The sequence below is a fragment of the Hyaena hyaena genome, unplaced genomic scaffold, assembly GCF_003009895.1.
Source record: "Hyaena hyaena isolate Hyena2069 unplaced genomic scaffold, ASM300989v1 scaffold_635, whole genome shotgun sequence".
Taxonomy (NCBI): Eukaryota; Metazoa; Chordata; class Mammalia; order Carnivora; family Hyaenidae; genus Hyaena; species Hyaena hyaena.
Window position 1 is genome coordinate 1,084,739 of NW_024081269.1, and position 24,530 is coordinate 1,109,268.

Below are 24,530 nucleotides of genomic sequence, written 5' to 3' on the forward strand. Positions count from 1 at the left end.
AAATATGTCTGGAAGGTTGTGGTCCAAAGCCATTTTTGCTGGCTATAAACGGGGTCTCAGGAACCAGAGGGAGCACACAGCTTTTCTTAAAATTGAAGGTGTTTATGCCCGAGATGAAACTGAGTTCTATCTAGGCAAGAGATGTGCTTATGTGTACAAAGCAAAGAACAACACAGTGACTCCTGGTGGCAAACCGAATAAAACCAGAGTAATCTGGGGAAAAGTAACTCGTGCTCATGGAAACAGTGGCATGGTTCGTGCAAAATTCCGAAGCAACCTTCCTGCTAAAGCCATTGGCCACAGAATCCGTGTGATGCTGTACCCCTCAAGGACTTAAACTAACTGAAAAGTAAATAAATAAAGGTGTAGATTTGTTCTCTTGTAAAAAAAAAAAATAAAATGTGGAGATTACTGATATGAAACAGAAGAAAATTGGTCTCATTACATAAAACTCTTTTTCACATTAGGAAACAAATACTAATGCGCTTCTATCATACATGTACACACACACTTCAACTTAGGGCATGTGTCTCCCCTCCAATCTAAATGAACAAATTCTCTGTTCAAACTGGATGGTTTGAAACTCTTTTGTTAACATTTTAAAAGAAATTACCACAATTATTTCAAACTAATCCCCCATATGAATATTTTACTATAAAATAAAACAACTAAATACAGAATAGAGTTGTTTATTATTTATTCATTTCTACACAGGATAAGGATCTGAGAGTAGATCAAGAAAAGTAGCGACCTAGCTTGACAAAAAATAGATAATCACTAAAGTAGAAAATTAGAAATATTAAAAACAAATTAGGCAGAACATCTTGAAGGTTTTATAGACTTTGCATTTTAAAATTATAACTCATCAGAAACTATATTTTTCTTATGCACTGTTACTAAACTAGTTGCATTTTGGCTTAACTTACAACTGGTGATAATTTATCCATTTGTATATAAACATAATTAATATTCTTTCTACAATTTAGATTAAAAATTGTACAACTGCCAACAAAAATGTGAACTCATATATACATTTCTGATATTGGGGAATTACGTTATGGCATGCCAAACATGAGCAATGTATCTATGATATAGAATAGTTGTGAAATAATAAAAGAGAAAAAAATTCTTTCAAATTAATGATTCAGTTAATTTGCACATTTGAATAAAAAGAAAACATCATTATGACTAATGGTTTCTTAGTCAAATCTCCCTGTTTCTTATATAATTACACACAGATAAAATTTTAGGGAGTAAACACTTTTTACTCAGAGATAAGGTCTGTATACACTGTCAATACAAAAATGTAAGCATCTGCCCTGTGAGTTCACTGTGTTCCGTTGCAATGCTAGACTTACTAGAGTAAGTTTTACAGGTAAGCAAATGTGTCATGGCTAGGAAAAGGATTTTAATGGCTGATCTTTCTTCTTACTTGAATAGGGTGACTGGAATGTATTCAGCTTAAGACTAAGCAATCACAACTTTGTTTCAATTACTCTCTTTCAGCATACCTTGTGTCATATATTTGAACTAGATCTTAGACACATGCAGTAAAGAGCTTATGGTAGATTGGAAAGCCCCCACAATTTCTTGATGGTGCTGGGACCTGGTAATTTTGAGGTAACTGACTTCCTGAATGGGCTGCTATTGTAGGGCTCCTCAAGTATCAGTGATGTAAAAGGAGGAGCCCAACAGATTACCTCTTGGTTCAACTATGCTTTATTTCTCTTTCATGCACTCCTGTAATAAGCATTATGTTAAGCTGATCCTACCAAAAAGTCAACAGGCTGCTGAGAAAATATCTTGATGGAATTTTAGGCACTGAAGGCTAGAAAGTACTTGGAAAAAAGTCTAATAATGATCTACCTGTATTAGGATTTTTCCTTGTGATTTTAGGTGCATCAAAAAATTTTTTTTACATATAAATGGATTATTTGCTAAAATAGCAAACTAAGTAACTTTTGATATCTAACTCAACAAATAGAGAAGAAATAAGCTAAAACTAGTAATATATACTTATGATTATTGTGCATATCACTGTGAGTTGTTGAGGTAAGGTCAGATATAGGCAGTGTTTTCATTTATAGCATATCAGTACTCCAAAAAATCCTTCAGTTAGCCGCTGATCACATGGTTTCTGCCGTGTATAAATGATGATTTTTGGCAATAACAGATTTGACCGGAGGAGATGATGTATATACCCCTCAGTAACCTCTCTATACTGGCTAGCTTTATCACCTTTAAATATTATAAATGAGGAATATTTAGCTAAGTGTATTAGCAGTGACTAATACTACAGTTGCTAGTGAATGGCTATATGTTTGTATAAAACGCCATAATTAAACTTCCATTTGACAGGAGATAGGTTAGCAAACTATTTGGATGAACTGCTACCTTATTTACTAAGTAAAATGCCCATATATCAAAAAGAAATAATTCCAAAATTATTGGACACATTATCTTCTCAAGTCCATTTGGTCTTTGAAAATCTATGCTGTATAGTCATTAAATGAAATTTCCTGTCTTTTTCCAAAGGGCATGATACTGCTATGTGCCTTTACCTAAATATGATGGATAGTGGAGACTGCTCTCATGGATGCATTTGTTTAAACATGAAAAGTCTGCATTCTTAATGTTTACCACAAACCCAACGAAGCTGATGATCAGTTTGAAGGTCAGTCAGTTCTTCAATAGTTCTCCAGCTACACTGGCAGGCATATGCCCGTGTTCCTTTCTTCTTTATCAACTTAGTTCTTAATTTGTGGAATTCTGGCATGTTGTTCCTATTAATAAAAAATGAAGATTTTAGCATAGTGGCTTTGTCCTATCAGAGACGACATGATATGAGAAGAGAGTAGGAGGGAGGGTGATTCATCTTCTACCTCAGATACTCACCTATACCGTATTCTACACTTGATCTTAGCCAAAAGGCTGAAAAGCGATCCTATACCGTATTCTAAAAGCCTGCAATATCATCAATGGAAGGTACATAAGAGACATACAGATAATAGGCTTCTGATGTGTTAACTACAACAATTTTTCATTCATAGAGAAAAGGTGCCTGTTATTTTTATTTGTTGAACTAATACCATATCTTTCATTTATCAGCAAGATATACTATTAGTGACAGAATGTCTATGCTGTGTTAAATGTCAATAATGTTAATGTTTATTCATTTTTGAGAGAGAGACAGAGAGATAGAGTGTGAGTTGGGGGAGGGGCAGAGAGAGAGGGAGACACAGAACCCGAAGCAGGTTCCAGGCTCTGGGCTGTCAGCACAGAGCCTGATATGGGGCTAGAACTCATGAACCACAAGATCATCACCTGAGCCAAAGTCGGACACTCAATTGACTGAGCCACCAGGAGACCCTGTCAATAATGTTAAAACAATTAAACCAATGGGCAGGACCATTATAAAAAATGGTAACTATCTGACTTGATGCTACTATAAAAAAATTAATTTAAGCTTAATTATCTGAAAATCAATTATAAGGTTTTCATGGTAATCAATGTATCGAATTTACGTAACGTAAAAAAAGGAAAAATTCAAAATGAAATGATGAAACAATACAAAGTAAAATGATGAACTGTGGTATAAATATTAAAAAAAGAGACAAAGTGCTGTTACTTTTGATGTCACTGCAATAGAAGGCAGGCTACAAAGTGCCCTCTGGTGGCCAATGGGCACCATACTCAGTACTGTTTTGTTTTAAAACCAGGCATAATTTAGGTTTGAACCTAACAAAACCTAGGAGATTTTCCAGGCCAACTTTGTTTTCAGGAAACTGAGACTTTGACTAGGTAAGAGTTACAGTAAACTAGAGGAAGAAATGAATAATCTAGTTTTATCAGAAATAAAAAAACTCCACAAAACTAAATGTGTTTAATAAAAACTAAATGGTTAAATGAAGGAAAAAACGTTCTTTATTCAATCTGCAACATATTGGGACAAATTTAACATTTGATACTTGACTGAATCATTAATTGGAGATTTTATGAGTAGGAATCCTAAATATCCAGGAAACTAATTAATGTATTTTGAATTATTCTAAGAAAGCACATACCTTAAAAGCCTAGAGGGGGACCTGGGTGGTTCAGTTGGTTAAGTGTCTGACTTCGGCTCAGGTCATGATCTCACGGTTTGTGAGTTTGGGCCCCACATCGGGCTCTCTGACTGACAGCACAGAGCCTGCTTTGGATCCTCTGTCTCCCTCTCTCTCTGTCCCTCCTCTGCTTGTTCTCTCTCTTTCTCAGAATAAATAAATAAGTAAAAAGCTTAGAAATATAATTTCCTGTAAAAAATTATTGATTTAGTAGAAAAATAAAAGCATTTTATTTAGCTATTATTGCAGGATGGTCAAGTATAGCTTATACTTCTTTTTGAAAATTCCAGAATTTGTCAAAGCTAGAATACACTATTTCCCTCATCTATGAAATAAGGACAATAAAACAAACCAAGGTACATACTGATACCACTAAAAATAAATGTCTCCCCGTGTTCTGCTGGGCAATCAACGGCATCCTGTAAACCGTTTAACTTGCCTTCTTTGGTGACCAGCTACTTGTGCTTTCCTTCAGCCATGATTCCCGACCCTCCCTAAGTGTTTCATCTTCCCTCCACTCCTTTACTTTCTGTAGTTCACATCCTCATTCAGAATCCAGGCCATCAGATGTGAAAAACAATTCCGTTTCCTAGCTTTCCCCCTGAAGGCATCACTATTTTACTTCCTATTCAGTCACAGAGGGCTCATCATAGCACTGATGCTATATGCATTCTATTATTCTACACTAGTGTTATAAAAATGTATGTTTCATACTGGTGACATATGGGGATTATTGACCACTCATTATATTAATCGGAAGCTAGCACAGAGCAGAGGACTGAGAAAGGTCAGAAATGGCAAAATGGATCTGAAATCACAAGCTAGGATTAAAAAGTGGGCTAACCTGATCTGGGATTTGGGGACTTCATAAGGGTTTATTTGGGTTGGGAAAGGTGAAACTTCTCAAATTACAATTTTTCCATGTACTTGTATATTTGAATTTTTGTGGAGAGGATTCAAAGTTTTCATAAGATTTTGAGAGCAGTTTGATGTGAGACAGTTTAAAAACAATTCAACAGAGGAGATTCCTATGGATTTATAAGAGAATGGCTACCAAAGAGGTGTGCAAGAAACTCTCACCTTTTTCTTTTTCTTTACTACTGGAGAGAGCTGCAGTATATTCTGATTACTTTTATTGGAAAATAGAATTCTTATTCAGGCCCAGGTTTGGGAGGGGGGGAGGGTCTAAAAGCATGACTTATGTACTTTACTAGTTTTTAGCTCTTAATTTTTTTTGAAAATGTGATGTACAGATCAGATACATTTTTATAACTTACAACATCTTGAAAATGTTAGGTATGGTGTAAGTGTATAAGAATTTACAAACTGTGGGGCGTCTGGGTGGTTCGGTCGGTTAAGGGTTTGACTCTTGACTTCGGTTCAGGTCATGATCTCATGGTTTGTGAGTTCAAGCCCCGTACTGGGCTCTGTGCCTGCTCAGGATTCTCTCTTTTTGCCCCCCTCCGCTCGCACCAGTGGACTCTCTCTCTCTTCAATGTAAATAAACACTAAAAAAAAAAAAAAAGAATGTACAAACTGCGAAAATATAAGATACTATCCTGAGCGCAAGGAGGGAGGCAGACGTATACCAACTAAGATTTTTCAACCTTCTATTCCCGTGAACGCTATGATAGGTGCAACGTGCTGTGGAGACACAGGAAAAAATAAAATTACTTCCAAGTTGACGGAGTGGTGAGGGAGTCGTGGAAGATGCGCAATGGACTGTACCCTGAGGGACAGTTCAGGTTTAGGTAGATAAATGGTGGGATGGTGGGAAGGTGTCCTAGGAGGGGAAGAACTCGCACTGTCCCAAGAATTGGCAGTACTGAGTACTCGGATGCAGCTAAAATCTCGTGAAGGTGAGAAGTAAACGGGGGAAGGACAAGGGAGGGGGCAGACAGATGAGGGCTGGCTCGTGAAGGGTCTTGATCTGTACCCAGGAACTTGGACACACTTCCATAAGCAGAAGACATTTGGGCAAGAGAATGACACACTCAGAGTTATGCTTTAATTCTCAGCAAGGAAAGGGTGGTCCGAAAGAAGAGACTGTGGGCAGAAAAAACAGTGAGGAAGCTATTTCTACACTCCTGTCCACAAGTAACAAATCCTCGCCTAGCCTGACAGCATGGAGATGAGAGAAACAGTCAAGAGGTGGAGGCCATGCGATCTTGCCAACTCCACCAAGAGACATTAGATCAAAATAAGAAATATAAAGTTATACTTGGTACGTTTTTTTCACAGAGTGAAGCTCTCTGGAAACATACCTGAAAAACAGATAATCGCACGATTTGTCCCACATATAGTCGTCGTAGCTTACTACCTGGAAATCACACGCTGTACAACGCAGATGGTCACATGCTCTGTTCAGAGAAAAAGAACAGTATGTTAAAGATTACTGGTAAAATTAAATATGGAAATCTGGTAATTATTAGGATAAACCACATATTAGAGATGACTGAGTAAACAACAGGAAAGTAAAGATTAATGTGATTATATCTTATATTTTAACTAAAGGACTGATTATATTCAGGTAAAAATTTTCAGGTTTAATTCCTGCACAAACTGTCAGGTTCAATTTCTGTACAAATCTACATATTTTACTACCATCTTACACACTGATACACACACATACAAACTGTACAGATATAAGACAAACAAAAGGGATGTGCATATCTTTTAGTTCAATGGTTTTCAAATTGTGTCTGAGGGAGATCTTCACTTAGGATAACTTCTTAAAGTTGCTTCCCTCCCTATTGAAAATTCCAGGGGAGCCTCTATCACAGAATTTGCCACATTATATGGAAATAAATCTATCACCCCATAAGCTACTTAAATGCTAAGATAGCATCTTACTTGCTTCTGCTGTCCCACTATTTGGCATTAATGCATTCATCCAGCCACTTAAAAGATATTTACTGAAAGCATATTATGAGCTGGTACTCTGTTCTCATGGAGCTTAGATTCTAATGAGAGAAGAAATAGACAATACTCATAACAACTAAATACAGTATGTTAGAAGGTGAAAAGTGCTTCTGGTTTTTGAAATGATGAGTAAATAAAATTTGGAGTATCAGGAGGGAGTGGATTACAATTTTTAGTGGAGTAGTCTGCACAGGCCTCACTGAAAAGGTACATCTATCTGAGCAGTTTCTTTAAAGGGAGTGAGAGGTGGTTAAGAAAACGGGTTAAAAGAAGGTTATATTTAAGAAGGCAAGAAAAAAAAAGCCTATTTTTCTACTGATGGTAAAGATGCAGAGAAAAGAAAAACACTGATGATACAGGAGAAAGAGGGTAGAATGACTGGAATGACACTTAGCATGTACTAGGTACTTACTGAATATGTGAGTAATTGAAATGTCACACGTTTTTCAAAACTCATAGTACACAGTAAGTTTAGGAGTAAAATGACAATATATGGAAATAGTTATGAACTGCTGCTGCAAACAACTTGATTTGTAGAATGACTGTGATTTACTTTAAAAAAGAAGACATTTCCTCCACTGTTTGAAGTATTTAAAAACTAGAATCAAGGTATGGGATGCCTGAGTGGCTCATCTGGTTAAGCGCTGGACTCCAGCTCAGGTCATGATCCCATGCCTCGTGGGTTGGAGCCCTGTGTAGGGCTCTGTGCTGACAGGAGACTGCAGCTGCTTCAGATTCTGTCTCCCTCTTTCTCTGCCCCTCCCCTGCTCATGCTATGTCTCTCTCTCTCTAAAAAATACATAAACATTAAAAAAAAACTCTAAAAATTAAACATTAAAAAAAACAAAAAACAAACTAGAATCAATGTAGATACACATTTGATCATCTAAAAATTAAAAGGAAATAAAAAGAGGTTTAAGATACCAAAAACAAAATGAAAAGACCAGTGATAGAGTGGAAGAAAATATTTTCAACACATGGCTGAATACTTAACACTATAAAAAGAGTGCTTACAAGTGACAACAAAAAAAACCCCTAGAAAATATTCATTATCTTTAATACAGGCATCACAGTATAGACGGTGGAAACACACTGCCTAGCTTCAAATGTGATTCTACTACTTACAAGCTGTAGCCAAATAACTTAACTTTGTTGTGACTCAGTTTCCCCATCTGTAAAATGGGGGTAATAAGAATACTTCTATACCTCCTAGAATTATTATTAGGACCTAGTGAGTTAATATTGGTAAAGTGCTTATAATAGTGCCTGGGGCAGTGTTTGTTAAATAGTTAAAAGATAACATAATTAAAATTTAAAGCAACCACAAAATAAATGTTTAAATCTAGCACTTTCAGACATTCCTGGTGGGTACGTAAATGGCTATCACCTTTTGGGAAAAATCTTAGCACTATCTTAAAATTATCTCTAGCTGTTGCACCTAGCAATACCATTTTTGGGAACCAATTACATATAGACAAAAACATGAGTATATAAGCATTTATCAAGAATTTTTACTGTCCTGCAGCATTGCTGAAGTGGCAAAAACAGGACAGCACCTGGATACCTATTAAAAAGGGAAAAGACTGAATAACCTTCAATATATTTATACTATGGAATATCAGGTAGCTGGCTGATAAAGAGAATTAAATTTACCTATTGATCTAGAGGGATGTCTAAAGTAAAGTGCACATTTAACCTATGTGGCATGATTCTATTTTTGTAGAAACAATTAAAAAAATTTCCTATATAGGTGTTGTACGTTTGGAAGAACATAGAGAAAAGTCTAGAAGGTTATATACTATGCGGCCAACACTGGCTGCCTCAGGGATAGTGGGAATGGAGGCATTTATACATTTTTAAATTTTGTTTTTATCTCTTAAAATAAGCATTCAAGATGTCTGCAATTAAAAAATAATTTTAAGAAACCCATCATTAGATTTTTTTTCACTTGTTGCTCTCTAAAAATCAGATATGGTAATTTCAAAATTGCAAATATTTTTTGTCCCGAATGTTTTTGAAAACAAAGGCATTTATTTTAAAAATTATTATTAGTCATAAAAAATTAAACACTCAAAATCTATACAAGTTTCATAAACAATTCCATATTTTCTTTCAAACTGTTAACAATTTATAGGGTTGTATTTGTACATATGGAAATTTAACACAATTACATTCGTACGTATTTGAACTTGGATTTTGAACGTACAAATCAGGAAATGCAAAATGATGATTCCCAAAGCTGCCGTAACTTGCTTTCTTATGCATATGTAGTTTATTACATGATTGCACAGAGTGTTAACTTTAATGCCTTAATACATATGCGCAATTTGGCTAAATTATTGCTGTTGTGGGAACTATAATTTAGAATCTCCTGACATGTTGTATGTGTAAAATCTCAACCATAATGTTAAATACAGCTTTTTAATTTAATTTAAAATTTAGTAGTTTATTCAAATCTATTCACACTACCACATTTTCCTACAAACACTGCCCTGCGAGAAAAATAAAACTAACTTGCAGCTAAGAAATCATTCTGCTGCTACGATTCACTCTATTAGATCATAATTAGTAGCAGCCTATGAAATAATCCAGTCTTAAGAGTAGTTTAAAAAACAGGAGAGTAAAATTCGATCTGGCTAGAAAATAACTCCTTGGTTTTATCTGTACTTTACTAATGCCACCATGCTTCCTGCTACGACCACCAACTAGGTAAAAGACTCAAATCTTTACATTCTAAATTCAGTCAGCATTACTCCCAAACTAGAGCTTTAGCTAGAAATCAGACAAATAAAACACATGGAGAATTTGACTCGATTTCCTTTATGTCCTTGGCATGTAAATAAGTGCTTATTTTCAGGGCTAAAATATATTTCTCTCTCATAACTATGTACATATTAGAGCACATCTAAAAAAAAAAAAAGGCATGATTCTAATGAAAGATAAACTGTCAGGATTCTTCCTCCAAAATGTGGAGGGAACACAAATATGAAGTTGTCACCACTAGCCTTGTTCTTTTGTTCAGCTAATAAGTATAATCTTTACCATTTTAAAGATGTTCATGATGGGAATCCCCAAAATACAGTCCAATGTAGTCTTCTGCCTAGACTCTGGTTCTCAGTTAAATCCCGTCAGATCTACACAGTGGACTAGGAAGTCTTGCTGTTTGGACAGTTGGAAAATGACAGTCACAGCATTAGGAAAAACATCTAAGATTCATCCATTTTGCATATATTACATGGCCTTCTGCAAACTGGTATACTAGAAAGTATCATAGACCAGGAACACGTTACATATTTGAGTCCTTTCTTTGTAATGATTTTTGTGACCTTGGCAAGGCACATTACTTGGGGTGTCATTCTTGACAACGTTCTCTCTTACTTCCCGTAGCCATTTAAACACTGAGTTCATCAATGCTAGATTCTAACTAGCGCAGAGGTGACACTTTTCCCTACAGCTACTGTCACCACTCAGGTTACAGCTACCATCGTTGTGTCTTTCCTGGAGCACCATACCTACTACCTGCTGACTGGTCTCCCTGTGTCCTTGCCAGTCGTGTCCCTCCAACTTCCAATCCATGTTCTATTCAGCAGCCAAAATGACTTTCTTTAGAGACACAAATATTATTGTCACTCCATCCGCTAAAAACAAAATCTAGTCTCTTCCTCCCCTGACAAATAAAACAATTAATGGCTTCCACTGCATATATTCACATACATTTTCTAAAACCCCCCAGAGGACCACAGGACCCCAAACAAAATGTCCCTCAACGACCTCGCCAGCCCCATCAAGAGCCATTCTTTCCCCGACTTGCTATGCTCCATCTCACCTGGCTGCCCTCTGCTACTCCAAACCTCTTTCCCAGCTCAGGGGTCATCTGACACCATGTGCCCTTGGGCTCTAAGGGTCTCTTCTCTTTGCTAACTCTTTTTTCCTACTGTAGTCTGATTAAATGTTATTTGCTTAGGGAAGTATTCTCTCGCCCTTCCTATCAACTGGGTGCTAATATCTATGCTTATAGTAGCCTGCACTTTCCCTTCAAATTATGTATTATATGGAAATTAAATACTTACTTGTGGAATTATCTATTTAAAGTCTCTCTCCTTATCTAGACTGAAAACTCACAGAGAAGTGTCCATGTATTTATCACTTATAGCCTAGGACCTAGCAAACAAGTTGTTAATATGTGTTCAATGAATTTGACACCAGTGTCTCAATTTCCTTATTTATAAAATGGGGCTAAAAAGTCTTGCTCTATTTGTATCCTGATTTTTTTTCCTGTGGAGTTGAACCAATAAGCATATTTTAAAAAGTGCTCTGGACAGCATAAATTACTCCACACATAAAATGTTTTACATACACATGAACAGGTATATGCTTAACTTCCTGTGGGTATAGATCTCTGTTATGAAGACGTTGGTAGATGAGGGTATCTTTGTAATGGTGAGGAAGAAAAGATCCATGAATGTAAGCATTTATCTATGCATATATATGCTAACAGTATGTGTTTTTTCCCTTTGTAGCTATGCAGAAAGTAAGAAGGGGTTTGATGGATGCATCATGCACAGACCCATGCATGCTTTATGGGTCAATATTATGTGATAGTATCCTCCAGGTATAAAAATAGGCTGTTCTTCTGTCTACTTAAATTCCATCTAGAGTAAGACTCTTCTGTGGTAGAACTGAAGTACACATGAAAAATACTATATAAAAGAACATCTTCATGAAACATTTACTCTTTAGAAGTAAACCAGAATGTATTATCTTAAAGACCATTTTTAAAATCAGAAGATACCTGTAAGTAAACACTGATACATACTTTCTGAGACAAAATGGGAAAGTAGTGGGCGAATAAAGGATTCCTGGTGCTGAGGTATAACATAATGAGAAAGCAGCACTGGCAGATGAGAAAGACCCACAAATATTTGCTAACTATTACTCAAACTATCTCAGCCATCTTTTGCACCATCGGCATACTCTAATGTACCATTCCTTTTTAATCCTCACAATATCACCATGGGCTATGTTCCATTTTTACAGGTGAGGAAAATGAAGTTTTAGAAGACAGATCCCTTCTCTCAAGGCTTCCCATCTTGCAAGTGGTACAGTGAAGGAGCTGAACTTCTGCATTCTGCCATCAAAGCCCTTTCTCTTCATGTTTTGGCGGTGGGGGGTAGGGTCGTTATTTGCTTCTTTACCCGTTCCTCTCCTGGTTAGGGTTGTATGTATGTATGTATATGTGCATGTATTTATTATTCTTGGTATCTAGGATTTAGCAAAGGGCCTAGGACACACTGGGCATTTAATGAATATCATACAAAGAAAAGAAAAAAGCTCAAATAGAATGAGAAAATAAAATTGTAGATAAGCAGGGAAGACAGCGAGGACACACATTAGAAAGGATGGTCATTCTAGAAAGGGAATAAATGTAAAAAATACTCAGAGGCAGAAAAATATAAATGGAAAGTAGAGGATAACAAATGTTCTGGTGGAAGTGAAGTATCTGACCTGGGCTTTCACTGGAGGTGAAGGGACCCAGAAAGAACCCAATTTGGCAAAGAAAATAATGACTCTAGAGTTCATGTGAGACCAATGGTAGCTTTCATTTTCCCTCTGGACAGGGGAGATGTGCTCAAAAGATCATCCTTCATGTGCGATGTGGGCGAAGCTAGAGAAGAAGGAATGGGTGGTCACTGGGAAACGGCTGCAGTTCCTAGGTGACCCGAGAGAAGCCGGGGTTGGAGGCGGTGTGGTCTGGAAGCACAGAGACAAGTCCCAGTGACTCCACACAGGTGAGGCAGGATTCCCAGCAAGCACTGTGCTCTTCCGTGAGGGCCAGCTTGTGTTTCTACTTCTTTGTATAGAAGGCCCTTATCACACAATGATTCAAGTGCTATCAATTGTTATTTACAGCCCTTACAGCAGGCAGCACCCCGGGTGACTTCTAGTAGCCCCTCTGAGCCCATCTGCTGCCTGGTGTCCTCAGTACAGGGTTCCCCAGACTCCCAACCTCCCTTCGGTCCCATGGCCTTTCTTTCTAGGCTTTTTAGGTTTTAGGCCAGCAACACTACAAATCCTCCTACAATGACTTTTTAGATCCCACTTCTATTATTCAATATAACCATTATTCCTTCTAAAACGTTGTCAACATGTAATTATATGTCTCATTCTTTTCTTTCTTAAAAAATTCACAGAAAGTAACTAAGTGGTTTAGAAATGACTAGGCAAAATATAATAATCTAGGCAAACAGGCCTCTGCAAAAATAGAATCAACAGTATCAGGACAACAGAAAGATACACTAAACCAATTTGTGTTCCCACATGATGATAATGATAATGCACTATGCTAGCAGTACGGGGTGGGTGGTACCAGGACCATAAAATTGTCCTGAAAGAAGTAATGAATGAAACAGCGGGTGTAAGGGGTGGGGAAGAGACAAAGAAAGAAGGGTTTCTGCTTTTTAAGTATGTAAAATCAAGGGACCAAGCTTGAGGACTTTCTGGGTACCCAAGACCCAGCTTTCTCATGCTGTTTGGCCAGGACAGTGGGTAAGACATCATGTAGCTGCATGGCCACATTGCTTTGCCTGTCTTATCCACTGGCTTCTACTGCCTAGAAGGCAAAAATGGCAAGGTAGACGTTCTCTTGGTGTCCTTTGGAAAGCAGACTTGGATTGGAGTGAACCAGGCACTTCAAGTAGGGCTTAGAAATGGGCATCAACACAATGAACACCACACCCAGCATCACAGCTTTCAACAGATATCACCCAGAATAACAAACATTTCAGTAGTGTTCTTAGCCTGGCTAATAAAATACACCTCTCATCACGAAACAGATGGACGGCAAGATGATAAGAACTACATTTTAATGACAAGGTATCAACTGGGAAAAACCTAGTGAAGAAAGAGAATCTATTTCTGACCTCTTACCTCTGTGAAGTATTTGTTCCAATTCCACATGGAGTGGTGCTTCCGCCAAAGTACACCGGGCTGCAACTAGACATGCTCAATAGATGGGAGAAAAAATTATAACAAAAACATATGAGAAGTTAATTTGGCCTCGTTGACTCTATATATTTGTAATCAAATAGTATATTTTCCTGAGCAGGCTAATTCTTTTCAAAGAAGAGATATTTATTCCAGGATCACTGCATTATTGGATATAACCCGTACATTCAGGAACACTCAAGGAGTTAAAATGAGTCACAGAAAAATGTGTTTGCCAAATAATATAACGGACAAAGTAAACACTGAAGAATATAACAGAACATTAATTTTGAGGTACTGTTCACACTTATTTTTTTTCATGTGGCAGAAAATTATTTACAATAGCAATAATCTTCCATTCAAGTTCTTTTAAACCGAGGGATCACAGACAATAAGAACAGGGAAGATATTGTGATTGGTCTTTCTTTTGAAAACCAACCAGTGCTTTGTTGTTCAATGTCACTGCTGTTTAAATGGTAACAAAATCTACTAGACTATGCTCATAGTGTTTGCTCACTAGTGTGTAGAATTCACTAAAGCAATCTCAACTTACCTTTTACAAAGGCCTTGAATGGGAGCTCTGACAGATGTGTTACCTGAAGATTTAGATTTTAATTTCTGTTAAAAAAACAAAACAATAAAAGGCCAAGGGTAACTTGGAGAATTCTAACATAAAAACTAATATTCTTTATTTTACAGCAAGAGTATTTTTTAAATGACTTAAATAAAAATTTTGTATAATTTTAAAGTTACTGAAATAAAAACAATGATCAAAACCTTTTAAAGGCAAAAGGGAAGTAGACGTCCCTAAGGAATTGGTAAATTACTCGGCTAACTTCTAGTCTAGAAAATTGATATATGGCTATTATTAGCATGCTAAGATTTAGAGTCACTTTATAACTCTTCAGTTAATACTAAGTTCAATGATTTAATATGAAGGACCTGCTATTTAAAACTTTATCCTGGAAAAATTCAATTGAGGAGGAAAAAAACCTCAAGACTCATTTTTAAAGGCTGTGAATGGTACTCACCTGAACTGAAAATAAACTAACCAAACTCCTGGGTAACTTCAGAAATATTAATTTTGATCATATGGAACAGTACCAACCAATAGACATTCAAGGAAATTGTACAACTACCTAGTCACAACCATACGGTAGTTCCTGTATAGTTACATAACATCATCATCATTAGCAAGCATTTATTAAGTGTTAACTGGTATATGGTACCAAACAACATAAACCAACCACATACTAGGACCACCGCCAAGGAAAGGAAGTAAGATGGAGTAAATGCAATTTAAACTATGCAGAGACATGCCTTCATTTTACCTAGCAGGCGAGGAAATTTAATGGAGGCAAAAATATTTCATTTCACTATTTCTTTTTTATTGTTAGAACTGGAAAAATTTTTGATGCATGTCTAAAAGATAACAAAGTGGGGGCGCCTGGGTGGCTTAGTCGGTTGAGCGTCCGACTTTCGCTTAGGTCATGATCTCACGGTTCGTGGGTTCGAGCCCCGCGTTGGGCTCTGTGCTGACAGCTCAGAGCCTGGAGCCTATTTCGGAGTCTGTGTCTCCCTCTCTCTCTGACCCTCCCCTGCTCACGCTGTCTCTCTCTCCTAGAAATAAATAAAAATATTAAAAAAAAAAAAGATAACAAAGTGGATGGGTCTTTTTTTTTTTAAATTTGAGGGAACATGTTTCATGTACCATCCAGGCTCGCACCACAGTGGGATTTGTTGTTCTTAGGCTTTCTTGTGTGGGTCTGAGAGCAGTTCAGAAACTCAACAGAATGAGTGAGCAATGGGGGAGGAAGCAGTATTCTCTTGAGGACGAGCTGGTTTCTAAATACAAGGTGGGCATGGACACCTCTTCAAAGACACCTCTCTTCCTCACCCAATCTATGTTTTACATAGATCTGCTCTACTCTAGAAGTCTACTTAGATTGTTTTTTCCTTCACGATCTGGAGAAATGGATATAATAATTAAAAAAAGGGAGCATCAGAAAAAGTGCGAAGTTTACCTACCCATCATTGTAGGAATTATTTCAATTTTGTATCTTAAAGCCAAAGCAGAGAAGTATTTCCTTCTCTTTCTGGACTGTCTTGAACTAAAGAGATAGTGCCTCACATACAGATACATGTCCTATAGTACTTAGTAATGAATTGTTCAGATGATTCATGAATAATAAGAACATCATATGGTTTTTGTCAACTATTGATTAAATCAACATTACTATTTGGCAATTATGACACATTGTTTGCAGAGTACACATCATTCTTACTATGTTGATATGTTAACCAGCTAGGTCATCAGCTTAGTAATTTACTATCTGCTTATGATGCAAAAATGTTAAATTCAGAGAAATAAAGTTGTTAAGCTCTATACTAGTCATTTGATTTTTAGCCTGGCTACCCAAAATAAAAGTGGCTCTTATCTGTATCCTTACTACCACCACTGCCTAGTGACTTTTAGTCTACTATCTTGCTTTAATCTTCCCCCTTAAAAAAAACCTCTTTGAGGGGCACCTGGGTGGCTCGGTTGAAAGACTGACTTCGGTTCAGGTCATAATCTCACAGTCTGTGAGTTTGAGCCCTGCGTTAGGCTCTGTGTTGACAGCTCAGCACCTAAAACCTGCTTCAGATTCTGTGTCTCCCTCTTTCTGCTTTCTTCAGCTCACACTCTGCCTCTCTCCCTTTTTAAAAAATAAACATTAAAAAAATTTAAAAAATCCTTTGATGTATTTATATATACATATTTATTTGATATGTTTGAGAGAGAGAGACAGAGAGAGAGAGGATCAGAAGTGGACTATGTGCTTGATAGCAGAAAGCCTGATGCAGGGCTTGAACTTGTGAACTGTGAGATCATAACCTTAGGTGAAATGAGGAGTTGGATGCTGAACTGAGCCACCCAAGTGCCCCTGGTATTATATTTGTTTCTTAGATTGTTTTTTCCTTTGTGGTCTCTGTGATTTAGACTTCCATTTGGTCTCCTTCTTTTAAATTTCATAAATATATTTTCACCAAACTGGTAAAAATTAATGTATACAGATTCTCATCCATTGCTGGCCAGAAGAATAAAAATGGTATAGTCACTTTGGAAAACATTTTGGCAATGGGTAGAAAAGTTGAAAATAAGCACACCTTAAGACCTAGCATTCCTCCCTTAGGTTTGTACATTCTAGAGAAACTCTTGTACGTGGATAAAAGAAGCCATGCAAAGACTATCAGAAGAAGCAATGTTTCTAAAAGCAACAACTGGGTACAATCTAAAAGTCTATTACCAGAGAAGTGGATAAACAAACTGTGGCAGGATTACATAATGGACTATTGTGCATCAGTTAAAATGGTTTAGGATTATATAAGTATGTAATTAAAATATAAAAGTATGGATGGAAAGGATAGGTTACCTCTGGGAAGGAAGGCAGTAGAGGAGGATTTGGAGTTATTAAACTATATCTGCAATTTTTTTTCTTAAAAAAATCCAGAGAAGCAAATATGACAAAATATTAAGATATGTTCACTATGAGTGGTAAATATATAGCTGGCTGTAATAGTATTTTATGAGCTTTTTATAAAGTGCTTTACAAAAGCACTTAAACATTGAAATACAATGTACTGATTGGTTCATGGGATAACAGCAATGTCATTATATCTGAGACATTAAGCAAATTTCTATAATTAAAGTTGTTTTCAGTCTTTTATTTTTATTTTATTTTGAGAGAGAGAGAGAGAGAGAGAGAGAGAGAGAGAGAGGGAGCACCAATGGGTGCAGGAGAGGGGCAAAGGGAGAGGGACAGACAATCTTCAGTAGGCTCCACACGGGGCTCATTCCCACAACCCTGGATCATGAGCTGAGCAGAAATCAAGGGTATGATGCCTAGGTACCTCTGTTTTCAGTCTTTTAGAAAAATATTCTTAGAGCATACAAATGTAGGTAAGTAACCAATTTCATCTGTGAGCTGACTTCCGTTCTAACAGCTTTTCTAGTCTCATTCTTGTTGAGAAATGAACAGCAAAACACATACTGAGAGTTTTTAATATTTTATTTCTTCTATAACTCTAAGTAGAATAATTCCTTTAAAACAATTTTATTTCTCAGAATTCAAAGGACAAGATATCTGTGCATTCTACACATTTACAGACTATTCTAAACATGTTGAAATAACGAGAGAATTACTGCACATTTATAATACTTGACTTACAAAAGGTTTTTTGTCAAAGTTGGGCTCTTCAAATATTTCATTCATAAGACTATCAAGATCATCTTCTTTCACAAATGTTTCTGTTGATCTGAAAACAAAACAGTTGAAGCTTAAGTGCAGATAAAGTCAGCCAGTGTCAGAAGAATTCTGTCTAACTGGTTTATTATTAGAGTTGGTAACAGAAGGATAAATGTGATGTTAATTTTTTTCCTTCTATAGGCAAAGTTGAAGATTGTGGACACAGAGATGCAGTTTATCAGGTACAAATTCACATATGTACTTTACTATTTCACACCTAAAATAAGATACTTAAAGCTTTGCATTATATTCAAGAGAAAGCTGTGCATGTATCTTTCTAAATTACATCAACCACTTATTTAAAGAACACAAAATATGTACAGTTACAAGTAGAACCTGAGAATTATAAACAAAGATACTTTTAATTAGTTTTTCTATTTGTTTCCCTAAGAGTTTCATTGTAAGTCAAATAACCATATCTCTTTACTACAGGAGCTGAATGTTATATAATCAAATGATCTTATCTCTCTCTCTCTATCTATAAAGAGCATTCGCTTGACAGAATATATCAATTACCTTTCTACTTTGTGCAGGGAAAGCCATCACAGGATTATTGATATGAACCATTACTGCACAAAACTCTATTTAATAGCTAACATTTACTGAATACTTACTACATAGATGAAGAAGCAGGGACTGAGAGATTCAGAAACTTACCCAAGGTCATACAACTAGTGGGAAGAGAGGTTTGGAATTCAGTCTAGGGCAGTCTGCACACCTAATGCTAGACAAGATGAATTTTTTTAGAGTTTATATGTTATATATACTCTACAGCAACTTCATAATTTCATTAGACCATTAAAGTATATATTTTAGAAGATAAGTTTAGTTAGACTCTGACTTCAGAAATGTATTTACTCTGAAAATTCTATTTTGTTGTTGTTTATTTTTTTATTTTAGAGAAAGAATCTTAAGCAGGCTTCCCACTCAGTGCAGAGCCTGATGTGGGGCTCCATCACATGACCTTGGGATCATGACCTGAGCCAAAATCAAGAGTTGGAGTTCAACTAGCTGAGCTACCCAAGTGCTCCTGAAAATTCTTAACTTCAGGATTATAGTCCTTTGTTACTGCCTGGAATAATTAACCCAATGTAAGAAAATCCAGACACTGCTGCTTAATACTGAATGTCTGATTCCATCTATTTCCAGGCTTTGCCTCTTAAGTTGCTCCCTCTCTTTTATCCTTAAAGTCTTCCACTAGCCACTGGCTTGTTCTCTTGACTTACAAGTATGCGCAAGACTCAAAAAAATTCTTGAGCTGCCATCCTCTTACTCACTACTGAAGTCTATATCCTCTATTTCTACTCCCTCACAAATATACTGGATGGTGATCTGAGTGAAGGTTTCTCAACCACGGAGCTACTGACATTTGGTACCACATTATTCTTCGGTGTGTGTGTGTGTGTTTGGTGGTAGAAGCAGGGCGGTTGTGCTCTGCAGGATGTTTTACAGCATCCTAACTTCTATCCACTAGATGCCAGTAGCATACACCTTCCCGGCCGTGACAGTTAAAAATGTCATGACATTGCCAAATGGCCCTTGAATGGTAAATCATCACTGGCTGAGAACTACTGACCTAGTTTAAACTATTTAACCTCTCTGAACCTCAGATATTTTGCTTGTAAAAGTGAGATCTAGACAACTATTTAAGACTTTTTCCAGGTGTAATATACTATCTCTGTCCTCTACATCCCTCAACTATAGTGAAACTGTTCTCTCAAATGTCAATACTGTCTACATCACTAACTTCAATGGATGCTTTCAGTTCCAATCCTCTTTTAATCTTTCAGAAATACTCAAGGCTGTGAGACACAAATTCCTTCAATTTCTTTTATGACAGCAGGTTGCTAAGTTGTTCTCCTGAAACTCTCTCCTCCTTTAGTTTTTAGGGTATTCACAATTTCAAAAATCAGATGCACTTAAACTTTATGAACCCAATGAATGCTATTAGGGATCCACACTTATGTAAGATTCTAGTCTGTTATGCCATTTCATGATGCATACAATTGCCTATGCTTTACTATAGAAATGAAGGAAAGAAAAAAAAGAATGCTATTATTTCAGTGAGAACTCATACAAATTTTAACGGACCCTAGAATACTTTTTTTTTTTGTCTTTTGATGCTGTAATACAATAATCTTTTTTTTTAGTTCATTTATTTATTTTTTTAGTAATCTCTATACCCAACGTGGGGCTCAAACTCATGACCCCAACATCAAGAGATGCATGCTCGCCCAACTGAGCCAGCCAGGCATTCCTAAAATACAATAATCTTTATCAAAGGTTCATAAACACTTATTGGTTCCCCCCAACTTAGCTTCTTATATTCTAATTTTGATTAAAGATACAGTTTTTGTCAAAAGTAAAAGGTATACTCTAATATATATTATATATATAAAAATAATATACTCTGTATATATATATATATTATATATATATACATACAGCTGAGACCCACAATTAAATGTAAATGGTATATATAAAAGCTTAAATCTAGATGTATAGTATCCTGGTAGACCTGGAAATATGACCTTGGGCAAGTAACTTTTACTTAAGTTTTAGTTTGGTCAGTGAAATGGGGATAATAATATTATTCACCTTATAGGGTTGTGGAGATTAAATGATATAACACATACAAAGCACTCAGCATATAGAAATGACTCAATAAATGTTGGCTATTATTATAGCTATCATCTAGGAGGTTATGATATCTGTAAATATTCCCATCTGTATCATCCTGAACCATTCAGTCCTATTGCAGTTCAATCCACAGTTTTTTAATTTTTTTTAACTAACCATGTCCTTCTCTTTATCATTTTGAATACTTCAACAAATTGTATAGGTTTTGACCTCTTATGTAAGCAGTTTTTCCTGGTGTCCAGATGTAGCATGGTCATTTATTTTATTATTTGTAGAGCTATCATTTTAAGAGACAATTTCAGTATTTTAACTCTTATAAGGAAAAAGATACTGGCTACATTGCTATACAATTGGCAGGTAGTCTCCTGTTAATCAATTCATAATATAAATAGGTTCCTAATTTTTAATATCAGTTTTGGCTCATGATAAAATTTTAATGTTTGATCTTATATAACAGGTAGGGACTGTATTTGGTGTTAGGTTTAGGGCCTTTGCTGCTATTTTTTTTTTTTTTTTTTGGCATAATTCACCTTAACAAGTACATCACCAAATGAAAAGTTTTAACACTCAAATAACAGCAGTACTGGTTTGCTACAGCTTTTGTAAAAGTATTACTTAAAAATCTGATGTAGTAAGGTGGGATGGGATGCCAGAAACATTTTGGATGGACTTTAGTAATGTAAGAACAGGCTATGGAGAAAGGCATAAAAGGACCTCTTCTTGAAGAGGATACACCTTGGGAGCCCTTTCCATTTTGAGCAGCTTGCTCCAAGGCATCCTACCAGTCTGCATGCTAGCTCTCCTAAGATGAAGGCTTTCGAAGGCTCCGATAAATTCTCTCCATTCCCCACAGGAATGAATAAAAAGAACCAAAGAAATTGCAAAATACAAAATAACATTGCTATGGGATGGGGATGGTGGATGTACTGGGAATGAGTACAGAAGACCTCCAGCAAACCAGGCACTAATAGAGAAATTAATGAGTAATACTTGCATAACCAGTCCAATAAGCATTAGCCCCTTCAAAGTAGTCATTTTAGTTGGCTCTACATTTGTTTTTTAGAATGCTGCCCAATACTCAGCTAATTTTTAGAATTTGTTTCTGAACTTTAGAATCTTTTCAATAATTTTAACTTCTGAGGGTCAATTTTTATAAACAAATGTCACTAGAGGTTAGGCTGGATAATTTGGGTACCAATGTTGGGTAAACACCTCTGGGAAATCATGCACGTGTACATCAAGACCAAACAAAACCAAACTACAGGTGCAGCCATAAATTGGCAGGAATGGTTTTCTTGAGTTGTTCCAAAGCTGCCTCTGTGTAATTTCACAAACATTTCTAACAGAGTAACTACAGAGGCTCTCAAGTCATCACTTTGAAGGGCAATCAATATTCATTCTGATGCACAAATTTTGACTTTTTGGGATGGAGGAAAAAATGAGAGGAAAAAGGAAGCCTTATTATTTTATGATTAATCAGAATCAAAAGATGGACAAATTTGAAAGGTAGTTTTTAGGATCAAAACACAGAATACTTAAGAAATCTGAAATTTCAATTTGGATGCCTGAGATTCCCTGAGACACTTACCTAGGGGTCACGGGGAAAGAAGGTAGGTGGCTGTACGAACACTGTCTTCACAATAATTAACGACTCGTCATAAATCTAATCTTACTCTATTCTCTTGAGTTAAAAAAAATAGCTAATTATGACACAGAATAGAACGGAATCGTTTTCTCGAACAAATGGCCCAAAGGTTATTCTGCCTGGCGAATTGGATCATAGGCTGAGGTTCTCCGTGCGAACGAACCTTACCGGGCGATGAGAACACATGCTAAGGCAGACAGAGACCCAGGTCCCAGGCCCTCTAGGGCGGGGCTCAGGAGAGGGCCCCTAAGCGGCACCTCCCTCTCCCCGGATCCATTTGGCCCCTGAGACTCTGGGTGAAAGAGACTGGGTGAGGGCTCTCAGGGACGGATCACTGGGCCTTGTAAAGAAATGCCCAAATCCTCCCGGACAGGGAGTTGAGGTGTGTGCTGCCCTAGAAGCGGGAAGCTGAGGATCTGGGCCCGACTAGGGAGAGGAGCTGCCGATCCTGGGCAGCGGGCGGCTTTAGGGCGTGAAGCAGGCTTTACCAGGACAGCAAACCCCTCCCGCCTGTTAACCTGAGATTCTCTTTCGCTTCGGCTCGGTTCCGGTCGTTGCTGAGGATGCCGCCGCCGCCGCCGCCGCAGCCTCTGGGCCGCTCGACCATGCCCAGTCTGAGTGGGTCTGGTCTGCAAAACTTGGACTCGACCTCATCCAAGAGCTCGTCCAGGTCCTTCGCCATCTTGAATCGTTACGTCGTTCCCCCCTTTCTGGTCGCGACAGCGTCGAGTGGTTTCCAGGGGCAACGCTGGGCTCTACCGTACGCGCTCTCGCAGCTGCCACTCCCGCGCATGCGCTCGTCATCCTTAGGCAGCCCCCGCGTCCGCGGGGCCCTGACGCTGACGTGCTCGCGCAAAGGGACGCAGTGGGTCCGCGAGTTCTGGCGGAGCCGGGCAACCGGTGCGGCCGGAGGTCCGAGCTGTACGTTTTTTGCGCGACCTCTTGACGCTTTGCCTTTCTTCGTTCCATGTTGGCGTGTTTTGTCCCGTCTCCCCCTCCTGGGCCCAGGTTGTAACCACAATCACACGACACCCTAGTTCCTTCATGCGCTCCTTTTACGGTCCCACTGGGGTCCCCGCTGTATTCCAAATGTTCATAAATTTCTTAAATAATCCGCGGAAAAAACTGAGAAGTTCCCAAACGAAAACAAGTATCGGCAGCAAAAAAAAGCTTATCTTCCCGTAGTCGGCAGGATTCGAACCTGCGCGGGGAGACCCCAATGGATTTCTAGTCCATCGCCTTAACCACTCGGCCACGACTACTGCTGCTGTTAATTTTGGCAGTGAGATCTATGTAGACTCTTCACACGAGTGTGTACAGTGTAACAGGTATGTTTGGAGCCGGGAGAAAAACAATTCAAGGCTGTTCTATCAGATAACAACGTATTTGAGTATTATGGTCCTAATTTATCTTTCTGAGGGACTCTTAGAGCATATTCCGTCCAACTATTTTCTATCAGAAAAAACTGAGGTCTAGTCCGTTTTCTAAAGTTAGAGGCAGAAAACAGGAGAGAGCGATGAAAGCCTGCCACTAACTTACGCTTGCTTTCTCAGTAATGGAGCCGTTTCCAGGACGGAATCTGGAACCTAGGGGCTCTGGCCGGCTCTAGGTTTCCTTGTCTGGCTCCCAATTCCATCCCTGCAGCTCTCTCGGACAAATAGCTCCTAGGAGTCTCTTTTTATGCACAAGACATTAAAATGCTATTATTACTCACCGGTTTAAATTCACTACGCAGGATCAGACTGTGCCCTAAACTTTGAAGAGTGTAATGCGTGCTACATATGTAAGGTGTTGTCATTTAATGGTATTCCTGTAAATACTACCCACAGTGTAACCCTTAGAATCTCTGAAAGTAGTTTGATTCAGGTGATTTAGTAGCTTCATTTATTTGGTTTGCTGTTTGTTAAAAATGCCTTCAATGTCCCTGAGGAGCAAAGTGCAGTGGTGTAC

General features: G+C 37.6%; 2 protein-coding genes and 1 non-coding gene across 3 annotated transcripts; 1 reads left to right on the forward strand and 2 right to left on the reverse strand.

Moving 5' to 3' along the window:
* The first annotated feature begins 4 nt into the window (after positions 1-4).
* Positions 5-1,465, forward strand: LOC120219656 (60S ribosomal protein L35a-like). The gene is made up of 2 exons (XM_039216502.1): positions 5-327; positions 1,441-1,465. The coding sequence occupies exons 1-2, from the start codon at positions 5-7 to the stop codon at positions 1,463-1,465; spliced, it is 348 nt and encodes a 115-aa protein (XP_039072433.1).
* On the reverse strand, positions 681-23,345 carry CUNH8orf37 (chromosome unknown C8orf37 homolog). The gene is made up of 6 exons (XM_039216524.1): positions 23,099-23,345; positions 18,218-18,305; positions 14,563-14,627; positions 13,953-14,018; positions 6,368-6,463; positions 681-2,783 (listed from the first exon to the last, which is right to left on the reverse strand). The coding sequence occupies exons 1-6, from the start codon at positions 23,260-23,262 to the stop codon at positions 2,630-2,632; spliced, it is 633 nt and encodes a 210-aa protein (XP_039072455.1). The 5' UTR covers positions 23,263-23,345; the 3' UTR covers positions 681-2,629.
* A 415-nt stretch (positions 23,346-23,760) lies between these two features.
* Positions 23,761-23,842, reverse strand: TRNAS-AGA. The gene has a single exon. It is a non-coding gene; the product is annotated as a tRNA-Ser (tRNA).
* Positions 23,843-24,530: the final 688 nt, after the last annotated feature.

Bases quoted from the DNA above. Each gene is read 5' to 3' on its own strand.
- CUNH8orf37 (XM_039216524.1), bottom strand. From the start codon at position 23,262: ATGGCGAAGGACCTGGACGAGCTCTTGGATGAGGTCGAGTCCAAGTTT. The intron at 14,628-18,217 runs GTAAGTCAAGTA...TTTTTTTAACAG, and splicing joins ACTTTGACAAAAAACCTTTT to AAATTAAAATCTAAATCTTC. The intron at 2,784-6,367 runs GTATGTTTCCAG...TTTTATTAATAG, and splicing joins TGCGATTATCTGTTTTTCAG to GAACAACATGCCAGAATTCC.
- LOC120219656 (XM_039216502.1), top strand. From the start codon at position 5: ATGTCTGGAAGGTTGTGGTCCAAAGCCATTTTTGCTGGCTATAAACGG. The intron at 328-1,440 runs AAGGACTTAAAC...TTACTTGAATAG, and splicing joins CGTGTGATGCTGTACCCCTC to GGTGACTGGAATGTATTCAG.